At 33.9% G+C, this 18475-nt stretch overlaps 2 protein-coding genes across 2 annotated transcripts; both read left to right on the top strand.

Annotated features, from left to right (window-relative positions):
- Positions 1-6317: 6317 nt before the first annotated feature.
- On the top strand, positions 6318-7111 carry LOC126669627 (uncharacterized). Its single transcript, XM_050363142.2, has 2 exons — positions 6318-6715; positions 6802-7111. Exons 1-2 carry the CDS (start codon positions 6460-6462, stop codon positions 6882-6884), a joined length of 339 nt encoding a protein of 112 aa, XP_050219099.1. The 5' UTR covers positions 6318-6459; the 3' UTR covers positions 6885-7111.
- A 1490-nt stretch (positions 7112-8601) lies between these two features.
- LOC126668830 (probable RNA-dependent RNA polymerase 5) lies at positions 8602-16982 on the top strand. The gene is made up of 18 exons (XM_050362035.2): positions 8602-9231; positions 9314-9473; positions 9565-9697; positions 9781-9855; positions 10233-10425; positions 10967-11162; positions 11254-11341; positions 11444-11584; positions 12130-12201; positions 12402-12502; positions 12896-13044; positions 13306-13528; positions 14146-14371; positions 14850-14995; positions 15197-15359; positions 15920-16067; positions 16327-16502; positions 16625-16982. Exons 1-18 carry the CDS (start codon positions 8877-8879, stop codon positions 16859-16861), a joined length of 2982 nt encoding a protein of 993 aa, XP_050217992.1. The 5' UTR covers positions 8602-8876; the 3' UTR covers positions 16862-16982.
- Positions 16983-18475: the final 1493 nt, after the last annotated feature.

The following is an 18475-nucleotide window of genomic DNA, read 5'->3' as shown; positions in this document are numbered from 1 at the left end:
AAGTGTGGCTTTGACTCTTCGCATAGAGTTGAAGCTGTTGGTTTTTCAGGTGGGATATGGGTGTTGTGGAGACATGGGCTTTCTGTTTCTATCTTGGAGAATAACAAGTATTACATTCACATGGAAGTTACTGAAGGAAGCACCTCCTTCTTGTTTACTATAGTATACGCTAGTCCTGTTGCTCATCTTAGAATGCATCTCTGGGCAGATTTAACGTTACTGGCTGAATCTATTACGGTTCCGTGGGTTCTAGGTGGAGACTTTAACGCAGCTCTCCATGATAACGAGAAGAAGGGGGGTGTGATTGGTCGTCCTGGAGGGTGCAGTGTGTTTAAAGGCTGGTTTGAGAAATATGGGATGATTGATTTGGGGTTCTGTGGATCACCTTTTACGTGGAGGAGAGGAAATCTAGTGAAGAGACTTGACCGGTACTTATGCAATGATGTTTGGGCTAGTAAGTTCTCTTTCCATTATATTCTCCATTTGCCGAGAGTTCACTCGGATCAAAACCCGATTTACTTGCAATTCAATACCTCTCGCAATGTTAGTAAAGGCAAAAAGCCGTTTCGTTTCCTTGCGGCCTGGACAGGAGACAAGGAGTTTGAGCAGATTGTCCGTCAAAGCTGGGATAATTCTACTCCCTTCACCAACTCAATTAACAACTTCACTGTGCTTGCTCAGAAGTGGAATTCTGATGGGTTTGGTAATATATTTAAAAAGAAAGATAAGCTGTTATCTCGGCTTCGTGGTATTCAGAAAGCGAGAGATCATTATAACTCTCAAAAGCTTATTGACCTCGAGAAACAACTTACCCATGATCTTGATGAGGTTCTCTTCCAAGAGGAATTGTTTTGGTTTCAGAAGTCCAGAAACGATTGGGTGCACGATGGAGATAGAAACACTAACTTTTTTCACAAGAAAGTTGCGGAGAGGAGGAGAACAAACAGAATCTTTGCGCTTAAAAATTCTGAAGGGGTTGTTATTGATGACCAAGATGAGTTGAAAAAGATGGCCTTTGATTATTTTGCTAACATCTTCTCTAGAACTTCAGTTGTAGATGTTGAGTTCCCTATTAGAGGTAGTTTTCCGGAGATGAGTCAGTCCAGTATTGCGAATCTTGGCGCACCAGTTCTTATGGAGGAGATTAAACGTGCTCTTTGGGACATGAAGCCGTTCAAAGCTCCGGGAAGTGATGGGTTACACGCTTACTTCTACCAAAGCCAGTGGCATATTGTAGGAGATAGTCTGTACAAGTTTGTTAAAGGTATTTTTAATGGAGACCAAAGTCCAGCAGAGGTAAATCATACCTTAATTACCTTGATCCCTAAAAAGGCCAATCCGGATTCTCTTAAGGCTTTTCGGCCAATAAGCTTATGTAACGTCTCTTACAAAATTATTACAAAGCTTATTGCGAATAGACTTAAGATTATTATGCCCTCTATTATCAACCCGGCTCAAACTAGCTTTGTAGCGGGTCGTCACATCACAGATAATATTATTTTGGCTCCAGAAGCCATGCATTCCATGCGTTTAAAGAAGGGGAACAAATGAATTATGGCGATTAAAATTGATTTAGAGAAGGCGTATGATAAAATTTCGTGGAATTTTATTAGGGATACTTTGGATGATGTTGGCATTCCTAGCTACCTCTCGGATGTGATTATGAAATGTGTTTCTACGCCATCTATGAGTATTCTCTGGAATGGTTATGCTTTGGACTCGTTTACCCCTTCGTGTGGTGTGAGACAAGGGGACCCCTTGTCCCCCTATCTCTTTGTGATGTGTATTAAGAGACTTGCCCATCTCATTAATCAAGAATGTGCTGAGAATAGGTGGAAACCGTTTGTTATGAGCCGAAGATGCCCTCCTCTTGCGTATTTGTTTTTTGCCGATGACCTGCTCTTATTCAGTGAAGCCTCTTTGGAGCAGGCAAATGTTATTAATAAGATTCTCTCAGATTTTTGTGCTAGTTCAGGTCAGAAGATAAACAAGGACAAAACTAAGATTCTTTTTTCCAGGAATGTGTCGAATGGTCTTGGAACAGCGGTGGCATCTAAGCTTAATTTTTCTATCACTTCTGACCTAGGTACGTACCTAGGTATACCCCTCCTGCATGGTAGACTGACGAAGAATCATACCAGGGGTATTATGAGTCGCATTAAGGCCAGGATGTCTAACTGGAAAGTTAAGTCTTTGTCTCTAGCTGGTCGTGCTACTTTAGCTAAGTCAGTTGTTGCAGCGGTTCCTCTTTATGCCATGCAAACTCTAGCGCTTCCTAAAGGAGATTGCGATTCTATAGAGAAGAGCTGTCGGCAATTTCTTTGGGGTTCCTCTACCGATGGAAGAAAGCTGAGCTTAGTTAACTGGACGACGATTTGTCAACCCAAATTGCGCGGGGGTCTTGGCTTTAAAAATTTGAGTTTTATGAACAATGCTTTGTTGATGAAGCTTGCCTGGTCTATTATTACCAACCAGAAAAGCCTTTGGGTTGAGGTGATTAAGGCTAAGTATAGCGTCAAAGAAGACAGCATAACCAGTGTTCGAAGGAGATCTTGTAATTCTCATCTCTGGAAGGCTTTAAGCAAGATATGGCCGCAGGTTTGTGAAGGTATTAGGTGGGCTGTGTGCGATGGTAGGACAGCGCGGTTCTGGACTGATCCTTGGCTCGGTGAAAGTACTACGCTAAACCAGGTGTCTTCTATCCCTATTCCTTTGGCTTTGATGGATGATACTGTTAGTGGTTATGTGGATATTAATGGTCAGTGGTGGTGGGAAAAATTTGCTCATTATCTTCCAAACTCTTGGATTATCAAAATAGCAAAATTTATCCCTCCTAATCCTGGTTATGGTAAAGACCTTATTTATTGGGGGTTCTCAGCGTCTGGTCAATTTACTACAAGCTCTGCGTATAAACATTTAGCTGATCCAAATTGGGACAATGAAGAGTATTGTTGGAAGGTGGTTTGGCAATGGAAAGGTCCTGAGCGTATAAAACATTTATTATGGCTCGCTATACATGGTAAAATATTGTGTAATGCTGAAAGAAGTCGTAGGCATTTAACGAATGATGAGTCATGTCCGAGGTGCTTTGCGACTATAGAAGATGGTGATCATGTGTTCCGCCACTGCATGTATGCTAAGCAGATTTGGCTTAGATTAGTTGAGGGGCCTTCGCATAGCAGGTTCTTTAGCTTGGATTATAAGTCCTGGATTTTATCCAACTTGTCCCCTAATTCTATCTTCAATCATAGTGAGGATTGGAATTGTAAGTTTGGTGTAACTCTTTGGTGTATTTGGACTTGGCGCAATAATACGGTGTTGGGTAATAAGAAGACTTCGGTGAATCAGATTCTTAATGATATATACAGGCGAGTGGATTATATTACTAAGGCATTCAATGATCGGCGGGTGCATATGAATCCAGTGCACAACACCAGTGAAGTTAATATTAGTTGGGTGTGTCCCCCTGATCAGTGGACTAAAATCAATACGGATGGAGCGTATAATGCAATTACGAATGTTGCTAAGGCAGGAGGGATCGTCAGAGACACCTTGGGTCGTTGGCTTGCTAGCTTCGAAGCTAATATTGGGACGGGATCAGTTCTTGAGGCTGAATATCGTGGTGTTCTTCATGGTCTGCAGTTAGGGTGGAATCTGGGTTTGAACAAAGTTATTCTTGAAGTTGATAGCAAGATAGTGGTGGATAAGATTGTGAGCAGGACTGATGCAGGCGAGTTCTCAAACATTGTTGCTGCCATTCGAGAGCTTATGAACCGTGACTGGGAGGTTCAGATTTTTCACATTTTCAGAGAAGCGAACTTCGCTGCGGACCATCTTGCGTCTCTGAGCAACGACAACTTTTTCGGGTTAATCTTTCACGATAACCCTCCCCCTAGCCTGGTTCCCTGGATCATGCATGATCTTCATGGGACTTCTTATATTAGAAGAATTGTGTCTTAAGTGTTTTTAGGCTTTGCCTCTCATCCTTGTACCAAAAAAAATAATAATTAATTACTCACTATTTTCTTTCAAAAAAAATTACTCACTATTTTAATACTCTAACAATTACCTTTCTGTTACATAAATATTTCCAATAAATTGTATAAATTTGATTATTGTTATGTATTTTTATTAAACTTTATGTCCTATTTTTAAAATATATTAAATTATAAATTAATTATACTACAATTCATATTAAAACATGCTTGATTTGTGAGGTATAGTTAAATTTAGTTTATGTATATTTTGTTAATATATTATTAGATATTTATTTCATGCTGTTGTCTGACTTAATGATGTATTTACATTTTGACATAGTTTTTTTCGAAGCAATGTCAAGTTCCGTATATTTATATATAAAAGATTACGCCCCTATATTATTTCCATAACTAAATGTTAGTTGGGGTGCAAATTTTACACTAAAAGAATATGATTCTAGAAAATCTATTACAACATATATTATTTTTTAAACTTCTAAAATAATATTTGCATTTTGTATATAATAGTAGATCAATGATTACTTTATTCGTTACTTTATGCCATTTTTAATAATTTTCACTGAAATAACTTAAATAATTTAATAATAGGTGTTCATATTTTAACTTTTATATAATTAACTTTACTGTTATTTTATCAAACAAATTTAATAAAATTTAAAATAATTAATGGTTTTATGATGATTATAAAACGACTATATTTTTCAATTTTAAAAATCAATTGCTATTTGTTTTCACTATGCAACTTATTTCATTTCTTTAAAAAAAATTAAGTCCTTAAAGAACAATTCAAATTGATTTTTTTTAGTTTTGATTGTTATAATTATAATTTTCTTGTTCATTAGTATGTTTAATCTGTCATAAAAGAATTTTATTTTTTTAGTCTTTTTCTTTATTTTTGGTTATACGTTTATTAGCTCTTACAATATTTGTACACTACGAATTATAAATATGAAAATTAATAATGCATTTTTATTTTTGTACTATATAATTAGCATGTTTATCAATTTATTATTTATATCAAATTCCATTTCGTTTGGGTTCAGTTTATTTTTCTTTTAGCGATAAAAATTGCTCCTTTAGTTTTTACTAAAAAAAATGTATTCGAATTGTTATAGCTTGACCTCTGTATGATACAATTTTATCTATTTAAAAATTGCAGAATTAGCATGAAGATGCTCCAAGCCTACTTTCTTTGCAACTTTTACAGTTTCTCAATTGTGCCTGCTTCTTTCTGCAACACTTTATGGAATCTGTCGGTCTCTTCAACTGGTGACGGATCTTCTTTGAAAGTAGTATTTAGTTTGAAGTATATTTTAATATTGTAGTGAAAACATCACGAGTTAAACATTTGCGTTGGTAAATGTTACAAATATAAACTGTAATTGTAATAATGTTATTAAAAATATTTATGTCTTTAATATTTGGAAACTGTGTAAATAATTAATATAACATTCAAGTTGTCTTTAAATGAAAAAATAGTTTCACCCAAAGCAACGCGAGGGTTTCGTACTAGTATATAATTATTAAATATGCTCCCTCCGTTTTTTTAATTATCCATTTAACCAAAATTGTATATATTAAAATATTGAGATTGTTGTCTTAAATAATAAAAATAAATACTAATATAATTTTAGTATGTAACAAATGATTTGCAAGTTAAGTTATAAAGTCATTTATTAGTGAGGGATAAATTTGAAGATACTCTTTCCGTTTTTTTTTAATTGTCCATTTAACTAATATTGCACATACCAAGATAGTACTCTTTTTGTCTTAATTTATTAAAATAAAATTAATATAATCCTATTAGATAATAAATATTTTTTAAATAAAAATATGGAATTATTTATTAGGGATGAATAAATTTAAAAGATAATGGCTAAAATTATATTAAAATTGTAAATGGACAATTAATTAAAAAAAATATATTTTACTAAATGGACAATTAAAAAAAACGAAAAAAATAATAACTAATGTTATTTTAAAATTTTAAATGAACAATTAAATATTGACAAATTTATTTAGTTTATTGGAAAACTAAATAAATGGAGAAAGTATTTAACTTTTCTAATTAATAAAATAGACTACAATCAATTAAACCTTGGTGTTGGACCAGGACCACAAGATAAATACTAGTACAGTAGTACTCCACTGTTGGTGACCCACACACTCCACTAAGATAGAGGACAATCAATTCAATCTGCCGATGCTTATTTTCAAGAAATTTATATCTGTTTTTTTACCGTCAATTTCTTTTGCATGGAAGACACGTTTAGTAATTTTTTATACGTGTCCTTCATGCTAGTTTCTTTGCATGAAATCGTTTTGTGAATGGGATTCTGTGCTATTTATAATCACCATGTCGTTTTTAAACGAAGTCGTTTTGATGCCGCGTAGTCCTATAAAATCGTGACCGTTGACACAGTCACTTCACTTCTTTAGCTACCTGATTACTGAACTATCTATGGAAAATACTGATTATCCACCGCAGCCGGAACCCGTAGTTCTGCCTATTTCAGTGGAGCAACTGATTAACCAACTATCCACAGCCAGGAAACAACCGCCGTTAGGGTACCAGACACGGCGAAAGTTGGCTCTAATTGGTGAAGAAAAGGCTCTCGAAGTTCTCCGTATCGTCGCCGATGGGCCGATCAACGGAACTTTTGATGAATTCATGATCCACTTGTCTCACTACAGTCGGCTCATAATGCACCGTCGCGGTACGGTAATTAATTATTTTCTTTCTTGCTCTCTTTAGAATTACTGTTTTTAATTAATGATTGTTTATTATTTGTCACACTCACAGGTGAACCGGTTTTATCTTCTTCTACTCCGATATCAGTGAACGTGGAGGAAAGTTCTAGCGTTGGATCTAGTTCAACGTGTTAGAGATTCTCTGTGGCTGGAGTTGTCTGAATCGTTAGCTGTGACTTAATATTGTAAACCCTAAATATAATGAGTGCGTTGTATTAGTAATCGTCTGTAATGTAGACTTTTTATTGCATGCGTAAAGCTAGACTGTAAGCTAAACTGAATTTTGTTGCATGGGTAAAGCTTGACTATAACCTAAACTGAATTTTGTTTTGCAGACTATGATAATTTTAGTTTATATAAAATGCTAGTATTTGACATCTAAAAAGAATTTGTTAACTCAAATAATTTCATATTCAGTTCGAAGTTGAAAACAAATAACATATGGTTTGATTGATATAATAGTTCATACAAGAAAGTTTTCAACTTAATATATGGTTTATCTTGAATGTTTGTTGATGAAAAATACTAAAATAGAATTTTTGTCTCTGAGACAGTTTAAAGATTGTAATTTGCACTATTTTTTTCAATGAATTTAGCTGTACAGTTTTAAATGAATTAATATAATAGTATAAATTTAATTATTCCAAAGTAAATCCTTTCGTCTCAATAAAATTGTTCATTTTGTTTTTATTATACAGTTTAAGAAAAACAATTAATGTTTAATTTTTTATTTTTCTTGTCATACCTCTATTTAATATAGGGCCCACTTTCAATTTATTCATTAGTGGATTTTAAATAAGGTTAATATATGAAAAATTTAGTGTAAAAATTAATTATTTTTTAAAAGTGGGCAAGAGTTTTGTGACAATTTTTTTTCTTCAAAGTAAACAACTCTATTAGAACGGAAGGATTAGTAGAATTGTGTAATCAAGAAATATATAGAAATACAATTTTTTTTTATTTTGTCATGCAAATAAACGTTTAATTTTTTACTTTTTTTCTTGGCTATTTAATTACTACAATATTTAAACAAGTTTAACTGAACTGACCAAAGCCAAATCAATCAAATTAATTAAAATATTTTCCGACTAAAATCAAACCAAATTATTTATAATTAAATTAATTAATTCTTTTTAATTGAACTAACAAAGTTAACTAAACTGATGGAACTCAAATCAATCAAATTAATTAAAATTTTAACAATATAAGATCAAATGGGTTAAATTAGTTGGTTATTTTGGGTTAATAAAAATATTAAATATAGTAACTTAAAATAAATAAAGATAAATAAACAAAAAACTACATTAATAGTAAAAATGTATTTACCTAATTTTTTTATGTTTAATTTTTGGTATTCGAATAAAAAACCAATACAACTAAACATTTTTTTTTTGATCGAGAACAACTTAACGATGAAGTTAAAAGAAAACTTAGAGAGGAAGGGGTAGTCCAACTCCAAAGTCCAATTGTCTTGTCACTATGTCCTTTTTGTGAGACGACTCATAAAGAAGTGAAAAGAAAATTGTTTATCCTTTTTTAATTTCTACTTTTAAACGGTCTTTATGCTTACATTATTTGACTTCTTTTTAACGGAAAAGTGTTAATTACACTTAAAAAAATGCTTAATACACAATTCAAATGTTCACTCGACTTGATACATTAGGAAAATGAGCTATAGCATTAAGAATATGGATAATATTATAAATATACACTAAATTTATATATTTTATCATTTTAATTACGCTGTTTTAATTTTTTTTTTACAAATTACATATGCTGTTAAAAAATCTAGTGAAAAATAGTGATGAAAAATATTTCTTTAAGAATTTTTGAATAAATACTGAATCACAGTGAAAGTCAGAACAGCAGTACGTTTGTGTGCAAGTTACTCTAAGAAACAGAACCAAGTTTGATTTGATTGACGCGATTACACAATAAAAATGGCACCGCGCCTGTACTGCAGAGCGCGGGAAATGAAATTCGGCGAAAGCAAAAGGAAACAAAACCCAAACAAAACGGCGTCTTCTCTGCTTTCTGTCCGTTGTCGTTTTTAAATTTTCAAATTCCAAAGTTATTAGTGTAACACTCTCACTCTCACTCTCACTCTCACTCGTTAACTGAACTGCCATGGAAAACGCTGGCTATTCACCGCAGAAGCAACCGCAATCCGTGTTTTTGCCTATTTCAGTTGAAGAATCAATAGACAAAATCTGCTCAGAGAAGCATGTACCGCCGTTAGGTCACCAGGCACGGTGTGATTTATCTTCAGTTGGTGAAGAGAAGGCTCTCGAAGTTATCCGTACCATCGCCGGTGAGCAAATAAAGAGAACTTTCGACGGTTTTGTAATTCACATGGTTAAGAAAATTACCGGTGCTGCTAATTCACCGATGAAACGCCTTTGCATGTCTACGTCGTCTCCTAATTCTCCTCAGCAACCGAGTCGCCGTCTCACGCCTACTCGGCTTATGATGCACCATCACTGTACAGTATTTTTATTCTTCATCTCTCTGCCTCTGTAAACTTATTGTTATTTTAATTAATTACTGTTAATTATCTGTTGTAGGTGAATCAGTTTCACCTGTTACTCCAATTCCTATGCACCTAGACGAAAAATCTAGTGCTGGCTCGAATTCAGTACCAAACGTTCAAATAAGTCCACAGTTACAAGCCTTGGGTGAGCTTGAATTCAGGAAGGCGTTTCTTATACTGAGTTACATTGGCCAGTACGTATTCATTAATATATGCTATAGCTTTGATTTTCTGCTCTAATTTTGCCGACTCTGAGTTTTTTGTTGTTGTTTCGGAAATGCTAAGAACAAGGTTGGAGGATGTTTTATCAGAAGGTGAAATTCGAGGGATGAAATATTTGTCAATGGTTAGATTTGAGGCTGAGATTTATAGAACTGTTGGTCATAAATGTGGTGTACATGAAAGAGACCGTAGAAAGGTAATCCTATGTGATTAATGATAACATTAGCAATGTTTAATTTCTGCTATAATGCTAAAGTGTTGTTTATGTCATGTTTGCAGTATCTTGATTGGGATTCTGGTAGAACGCATACTTATCACTGCCATGTTTATCCAGATGGAAGTTATAGGTTCAAGGTTTGTTTAGTTGTACTTTTATATGACTATGATTTAAGTATTTCATGTGTAGGTATGAAATCTTCTTTTCCAAGGATGAACTTAGTTTCAAGTATGCGAATTCACCGAATCATTTCAAAAGCCACAGATTTCTATAAGTGCATTTTGGTATTATTTACCAAAGCATACTTGTTTATCCAATAGTATTATTTTCTCAGCTAATTATGAAATAAAATGCAGTGCTCTGAAGTTGGGATGATTTTTTTCTTAAAGAACCATTCATCATTTGGCGTTCATGCTTATATCAATTGTGTAGAAAGCATTTTTCTAGCTGGAGGTTTTGAGGTGCAATTCTTTTCTCCTGAAATCATGTCCATTATTCTTTGAGGTTATTACAGGGCCCCTATCTAGCTACCATCAGCAACTTTCTTCAAAGGGCATTAGGAGATGAGAATGTCTTGCTGGTCAAGCTTGCAGAAGAAAGTACTTATGGGAGAAGTTCAGCAACTAACCATAGTGAATACTATGCCAAGTATAGCTGGTTGGTGAGGGAAGGGATTCCAGTAGGATTACGTCGCTACCGATTTTTTGGTGAGCCCATAAATTGGTTAGCTTTTAATGGTGTTGGATTTTGAAGTTGTGACTTGATATCATCATTTAAGATATATATCATGATGCAGAATTTGTTCGATGTGTAAGGTTGACTGTTTATCTTTACTTTTGAAATTAGTATTGATTTTGGTTATTCTCCTCTACACTCATACCATAGATAGTCACTGTAAAGCATTATATCATGGTATTAGTACAATAAAGTATCTAATACATCACAACCAGCATTCACTTTTAGCCTCTAGTGCATGATTCTCTGCATGTTTTTGCATTATGGGTTGTAAGATTCTGTGTCTTGTTATTTAGTTTATTTATTAGATATTTTATGTTATGAAAAAGGAGCCAACAAAATGACTACTCATTGGATGTTGCTTGTAATTTACCTGTGTGAAAAGGTATCACTTCAGGCTGGAAGGATATGATTAAATGCAAGTGTTTTGTGTGTTCTGCAGTACTTATTCTTTTTTTAATTTTTCTAGGATCATCACCTTTCTATTTATTGTTGATAATGGTGATTGAGCAGTGTTCAAAGATGGAGGCAAAGAAGAGAAGAAGAAAGACCCAACCACTTCACCTGTGAAATGCTATTTCATTTGTGTCGAGTCTCATGCATCAAGTGAAAGTCCAGATTATATTTTGTTTGGGAAAACAATTCGTGAAGCTAGGTCTCTTTTCATGAATGTAGACACGTTGTCAAGTTTGTCCAAATATATGGCTAGGTTAGTAATGCTAAGTTTTCCTTCTCCTTAAAGGTCAGCTTTATGCTTGCAAAATCAGCAATTTGAGTACAGTTTTTTGTTTGCAATGCAGGTTTTCGCTCATTTTGTCAAAGACTATGAGCGTAGAAATTGATTGGTCAAGTGTAAATATTGAGAGAATTGATGACATACCATGTCAGGTTGTTATTATATTTCAATTAATTCCTAGTCTCTAGTTCTCAATTTATGGTTTTGTCTACTCAGGATGCAATTTCTTTTCTCTTTTTTTAAATCATTTGCAGGATGGCAATGGTAAAGTTATTGAAGATAAAGATGGAAAGCTTCTTATACATACTGATGGAACTGGGTTTATATCGGAGGATTTGGCTTTGAAATGCCTAGTAGTATATAAGGGAAAATGCATCAGTAGTACCAATACTAAGGTTGGCGATCTCATACTTAACTACCATAAACTCACAGATCAGAATGCAATGTGACTTCTCACGTACTTCTTTTAAAGACGTGTTTAATGTCCGAGTTTGTTTACTTCTCCTTTTATGCATGACTTGAGATGAACAATGACTGATGCCTGTGTTTGAGATGTATTAAAAAAAAGTAAAATAGAAAATTCAGGCAGCAGTTCTGAATAAGCAAGTGTTTTTCTTCTTCTTATGCTTAAGCCTGATTTTCCTTTTAGAAGCATGTATGTACTGATTGAAAATTGAACTTTCCTTCCACCCAACTGAGGTTATCATGCAAGTACAGTTTTTGCAACATTGTTAAGATAGTAATTTTGGTACAAGGCTAGAAGGTAGGTGGAACTGTCACATTATACTGATGCTTTTTGGTTAAATTAAATTAAGCATAACAATTTTATTTCTTCCTAATGCAAAATTCCCAGTGATTTTTTTTTTCTTCAACTAGGTTATTAACATCCCTGTCCATCTCCTGTTTCTCTATCATTTATCTTTCTGTTTCTTTCTTCAAGCCCCTGCTGATACAATTCAGGCTATTCAACAATGGTAGTGCTGTCAAGGGAACTTTCCTTGTTAAGAAGAAGGTATATTTTGCTTTTTGTAATTATGCGGAAAAGTAATAGAATTGTTTTTGTCTGATATATTTATTCCACCTTCATTTGATCTTGTCTTTCTTTTTTCTAGTTGAAGTTATCGATTTTTTGTTGTGAAACTTAATTTTTTATTTCATCTTAAATGATGTAATTTGCTCTACTAATGTCAATTTAAATTCTGCATCTTGTAGCTTCCTCCTGAAACAATGCAGATCAGGCCCTCGATGATTAAAGTTGAGCCGTCAACATCAAATATTAACACAAAAAGTTCTCTGGAGATAGTTGGAACGAGGTGAATACTGCTCTAGTCTCTCTTGTATTAATTATTATTTTATTTGCATCTTGTTGGCCATTTGGCGCAATTTCTCATCCCCTTGACATTTAGACTTTGTTAAGACATGAAAAAAGTCCAGGCCTATGGAACTATAGTAACATTTATGATGGAAAGGCTTAATCTGAATTCTATTTCATTTACTGGATATTTTATTTTGCTATATAAAAGGCAGCTGACTACAAGTTGGATTGTCTTTAAAGCAATACAACGCTTAAGTGAGTGGTTTCCTTGTTACAAGCTTGGCTCTGTTGGAGTAAGCTCATAATTAGGATTTCCAGTGCACTTTTTTTCACTTTTCCAATAGTTCATTCAATAAAATCTAGCAACTTTCTGACTTTTTTTTATTTGTAGCAATCGGCCAAAGAGAGCATATCTGTCAAGAAATCTTATTGCACTTCTTAGCTATGGTGGGGTTCCTGAAAAGTTCTTTATGGACATATTGGAAAATACTTTGCTAGATGCGCAAGGTGCTCTCTCGAAAAAGCGCACAGCTCTAGGAGGTAGTTTTCTGGTACTTCATGTCATTTGGTTACAGAAGTTCTCATACAGGCCGTTTTGACCTTTATACTAGTTTTGTGGTCTGCTGTTCAGTTTTGTATTAAATATCCTTTACAGTGGTTCACATGTCAATGTTAGTTTTTCATATTATATCTGTATTTTGTGTAATATCTGTGTATTTGTCACTGCAGTTATATCTGTAATTGCCTCTATTTTGAACTTTAGAGGACGTAACGTTTGTTATATTGTTTTGCTTTACACAGTTGCTGCCAACTACGGTGAGATGGATGATTTCATTGTGGCACAAATGATTTTATCTGGTATTCCCCTTGAAGAATCATACTTGCAACAGCGTCTGCGTGCATTGATGAAGGAGGAAAAGAAAAATCTTAAAGTGGGAAAACTTCCTGTGCCTGAATCTTATTATTTAATGGGGACTGTTGATCCTACTGGACTCCTAGAGAAGGATGAAGTTTGTATTATATTGTACGTAAGCTATTGCATATTTAATTTTCTTGTTGTTGAGCTGCAAGGCATTGTGATCAATTCATTCTATTCTTTCCATGTGTGCGCGAGTGAGACAATTATTGGCCTTCTTATGCAATAATATTAATAGGTGATTATTGCAGCTAAACTTGTGCAGCACATTATTGTTTGTTTATTACTTTCTTAAGCTTCCCATTAGTTAGTGTTGGGCATCCATTTTTTAAAATGATAACGAGTAGAAGTATATGCTGAACGAAAATGTGGATTCATGGAATTAAAAGGAAGTGAATACTGAAAGAAAGTAAAATCATAGAGGATCAGGAAACTGTTTGTGGCATATGTTCTATTACAATGACAAAAATTGTGCCTCAAATTTTGACACTAATCATTATCATTTGTAACAGCTGAAATTGACATTTTTGAGATTCCTTGTGAACATTTAAGGCCAAGGTCAAAAGGTTTACTAGTGTGTCCAGTCATTTGCACTGAAAACTTCACTTCTGGTGAAAAATCCTTTCCCACCTATTCTGGAAAATATCATTTTTAAATCATGGAAATTGTAGGGCTGCAATTTTTCTCATACTTAAAGGAGTGTTTTTCATTGTGATTTATTGCAGGGATAATGGGCATGTCTCTGGCAGGGTGTTAGTATACCGAAATCCCGGTTTACATTTTGGTGATGTACATGTTCTAACAGCGACATATGTGAAGGCTTTAGAAGATTTTGTAGGAAATGCAAAATATGCTATATTCTTTCCTTGTAAAGGACCACGATCTTTGGCAGATGAGATAGCTGGAGGCGACTATGATGGTGACATGTATTTTGTTTCTCGAAATCCTGAGGTGATCATTTTTCTCAGATTCTGGTAGTGGTTCTTTTATTACTTGCAGAAGCTCTAGTCCTGAAGAATTTTTTTAAGGTGTATGGTATTTAGCGGGGTTTTGACAACACATTTTATTGGGCCTGTCTGCGTTGCATTACATGTGGGCTAAATGCATGTTTTATCACTTTTTATTCTCAACTCACATGGTGTTTATTCTTTAGTGACTGAAGTTCTATTAAGGGTTGCATTTGAGTGAATTATTTACCCTCTTTGTCTAAGGAGTTTCAGAAACAGAGGAAGAGAGCCATTATTTAATCATTTTTGTGTGTGTATTTCATGATTCGGCTTACTTTTGTCATTGTACTGCGCATGTTTGAATGTGGATGTTTACTAGTAGCTAAGAACAACTAGAAAGTTTTTGTTTATGTTTACTTCGATTCCTAAATTATAGCTCATTTGTTTCTAAAAGTTAACCATCTACTTTTGTTTTCCCCTAGCTGCTGGAATACTTTAAACCGAGTGAACCTTGGATATCTTCTTCTTTACCCTCTAATGTGTCAACCAAAAAACCAAGTGAGTTTCCTGATGAGGATTTGGAGGATGAACTTTTCAAGTATTTTTTGCTGACCAGGTTTCAGCCAAGGTATGCATTCTATTGCTATTACAAATACAAAAATTTGACCTTCATAATGTTCTTGTTTATTGTATTTCATCTTGTTGGTAGACTACACTAAATCATTCAATACCGTAAAGTATCTGTGCTTCTTAAGTATAAGGACTGATGGATTTCTTGTTATGGAATACCCCAATTAACTCTATTTGGATTGCTTTCTGGTGCTCCTAGCTACACTGTGGGTGTGGCAGCTGATAGTTGGCTGGCAATAATGGATCGGCTCCTTACATTGCCGGATGATAGTGATGAGAGACTTTTCATGAAGAGAAATATGTGCCGGTTGATTGATATATACTATGATGCTCTTGATGCACCGAAAAAAGGCGGGGCAAAGGTTAGTCTCACAACTCTTTATTTTTTGCCTTTTGAAGCTACTTCAAATATATTCTAATATTATGATTTCTCTCAAGTTAGAATGCAACTACTTATGAATTTTGCCTCCAATGCTTTCTTCCACAGAGGTTTTCGCCTCTCCGACTATGACAAAATATCAAAAGAGTCCAAGTTAGTGTTTTGGACATTTCAATTTTTAGTCAGTTTACATTCTAAGCTAATGTCAATCTTCCCGCTCTTGGGAGATGTCCTCAGAGCTGAGGAACATGTACTAGGGTGTACATGCGACTTGTTCAGATCTTGATGGTTAAAGGTGTAAACTGACCTAAAGTTGATAAGTTGTGGGGTATCGTATCCAAAATTATGAACTTGGACTTTTTCTGATTTTTTGTCATAAGTTGGAGAGGCGAAATGAACCTTTATTGGAATTGATGTGACTATTTAAGTTATGCTCTTATGAGTCATCCATCAAAGTTTGTTTTGCTATATAGTAAAAAGGATAAATGTTTCTCTATTTTTTTGAAATGATTGTCCAAGCTTATTTATCCCACTTTAAAACAGATTGAAGTTCCTGAAGATTTGAAAGCTGATATGTTCCCGCACTATATGGAAAGGAATGAAGATATATCTTACACATCTACTTCTATTCTTGGGTTAATTTATGATAAAGTAAAATCTTATCAGGAAGATGAAGAATCATCAAAGACAGGTAAGACTTTACTGAAAATTTTCACATCGTTTTAAATTTCTGGAGCTGTCATTTGAACAAGTCTTGTTTTTTTTGTCCACATTCCACTTATTCATTTATCGAATCTATTAAGAAATTATTCAATACAACCAGTATGCCATGTCATTTTACAATACTTCTCTCACATTTATAAACACAGGAGAGGTTTGCTATAAAATAACAAGACATGGTTACCGCATAAGATAATTACTCATATCTATTAATTTATAAATATTTTTAGAAGTTTGGAAACTTCCTTATTTTGAGAACCAAGTCTCTGCATCATCCCGTCTGAAGTGGGAGCAACTCTACGGCCAGTACAGGCAAGACATGACAGCTGCACTGGACCGTAACATAGATATAAACAGAGAATTGAAAAACGAATCTGCTGATGAAGTCGTCAAAAAATACAAACAGGTGATTAGTCGAGCATCTTTCATTTGTCACCTTAATTTTCTAAAACTACAATTTTTTTCGAAACTTAAGCTAACCCTGGTTTCTCATCCTCTGCTAATCGGTCAATGGCCATGTCTGTGTAGCTACTGTACGAGGCTCCTGAGTTTGAAGAGAGCAAAAGGCCAATTGCTGACGTTTTCGAGGACGCCCTTGCTCTTTATGAGGTATGCTATGATTATGCTAAGAGCCGAGGAGATGTTTCAAGATGTGGATTTGCCTGGAAACTAGCGGGTCGAGCTCTGTGCAAATATTACATCATAAGTCAGAGTGAACATAGTATAACCTGTGTTCCTTCTGTTTTGAAGGAGATGTTTGGTTAAACCAGGTATATTGTAAAATGATATAGTAATGTAGAATGTCTGTAGGTTAAACTTAAATTAAACCAATGTTATGTAGTGTACAATTCTATCTATATTATTTATCTTCCCGTCTTATTGTCCACTGAGAGCCAGGTCGGAGCTTGTCCGTGTTCTGAGTCTTGCAACAGCCAATTCTTAATATCTTAATCCACTTTGAGAGATTAATGTTCCTCTTCAACGTGGTTTGTTTAGCATTTTGGAAGGTTCATTTGAACTGAGATGCTAATAGTTGACACCTGAAAATTGGATAAAAATAAGTGAAAGTTGTTGTATACTATGTGAATAGATGAGCAAAAATGTTAAAAAATAAATTAGCAGGATCAATCTTCCATGAATATATATTTCCTAGGAATGGTAGTATTTTGAATTTTTCTTAGTGGTTTTCTATAGGTTTAATTGTTTAAAAAACCACCAATTTTAGCGTGTTTTGCAATTTTAAATACCAATCGATTTTTTCATCAAAAAATGATGTGTATGTCGGAAAAGTGTTTTTCCCGGTCTTTGTGTTTGTCATTTTTTTGACGAAAAATTATTAGGTGTTTGAAATTGCAAAATGATACTTTATGTATTAAATTGTCAAAATTAAAAGTTCGTATTAAAATTAATTTTGCTAGCAATGAAGCTTTTTCTATGTGCTCTCCTGGTTGAAAAAGCATCTGGCCTCTCTATTCACTCAAAACTCACATGTAACAAAGTGGTTTATATTTTACAACTTTTTTTAGATAGAAAAAAATAAATGTCTCAAAATTGGTGGAACTAGGATTTAAACCCTAGTCTTAAGGTTCAACACCATACAAATTTACCATAAGGACATATGTATAATAATTGTTTTTTAATATATAGGTTATTCGGTTTTCAATTCAGTTCGGTTTTATACAAATGAAAACTGAACTGAACCAAATATAAATAGAAACCGAACTGAGCTACTATTTCGTTTCGGTTTAAAAAATCGGTTTTGATCTGTTCTTCACTCCTACACAACATTGTCCATGGAGTAATGAAGCTTATAATTTCGGACTAAGCTTCGATGTGATTCCAACAACACTGATTAGTTTGGAATTTGGAAAAAGCAGCAATAATCCACTTCATATTTAAAAAACTAGAATGAGCTTTCAGAATCAACAAATCTCGTTTCTGCAACAATCTTTAGTGAAAAAACACCTTAAGAGAGCATTTTAATTGTGTATGATTCCTTCCATGTCACATAAATAGGACATACCTTGTCTACATAATAAATGTGTCTTCCTTCAAGCATGCATTTTAGAGGAGAAATTATTAAATAGATTCAGTCTAACATGTCATCTATGGACTAGCCAATTATATTATAACACGTCATTAAAATAATGGTATTATCGTAATTTTGATTGCTACCTTTTTACACCTTTAATAGCGATATTATGATAGCCACTATTTTAATGGCATGTTATAATATGATTGGCTTGATCCATAAATGATTGGGTAATTTTTCATTTTATAGACAAAATTCCAAAATTACATCTCAAATGGAAAAGAAAAAGAAAAGAAATCTCATTAATTTTAATTATTTTTTACCATTTCCAAAAACAAAATTGTCCT

The sequence above is a fragment of the Mercurialis annua genome, linkage group LG2, assembly GCF_937616625.2.
Source record: "Mercurialis annua linkage group LG2, ddMerAnnu1.2, whole genome shotgun sequence".
NCBI classification, from domain to species: domain Eukaryota; kingdom Viridiplantae; phylum Streptophyta; class Magnoliopsida; order Malpighiales; family Euphorbiaceae; genus Mercurialis; species Mercurialis annua.
The sequence above is the reverse complement of the archived record's forward strand: the minus strand, read 5'-3'. Positions and strand labels throughout refer to the sequence as shown.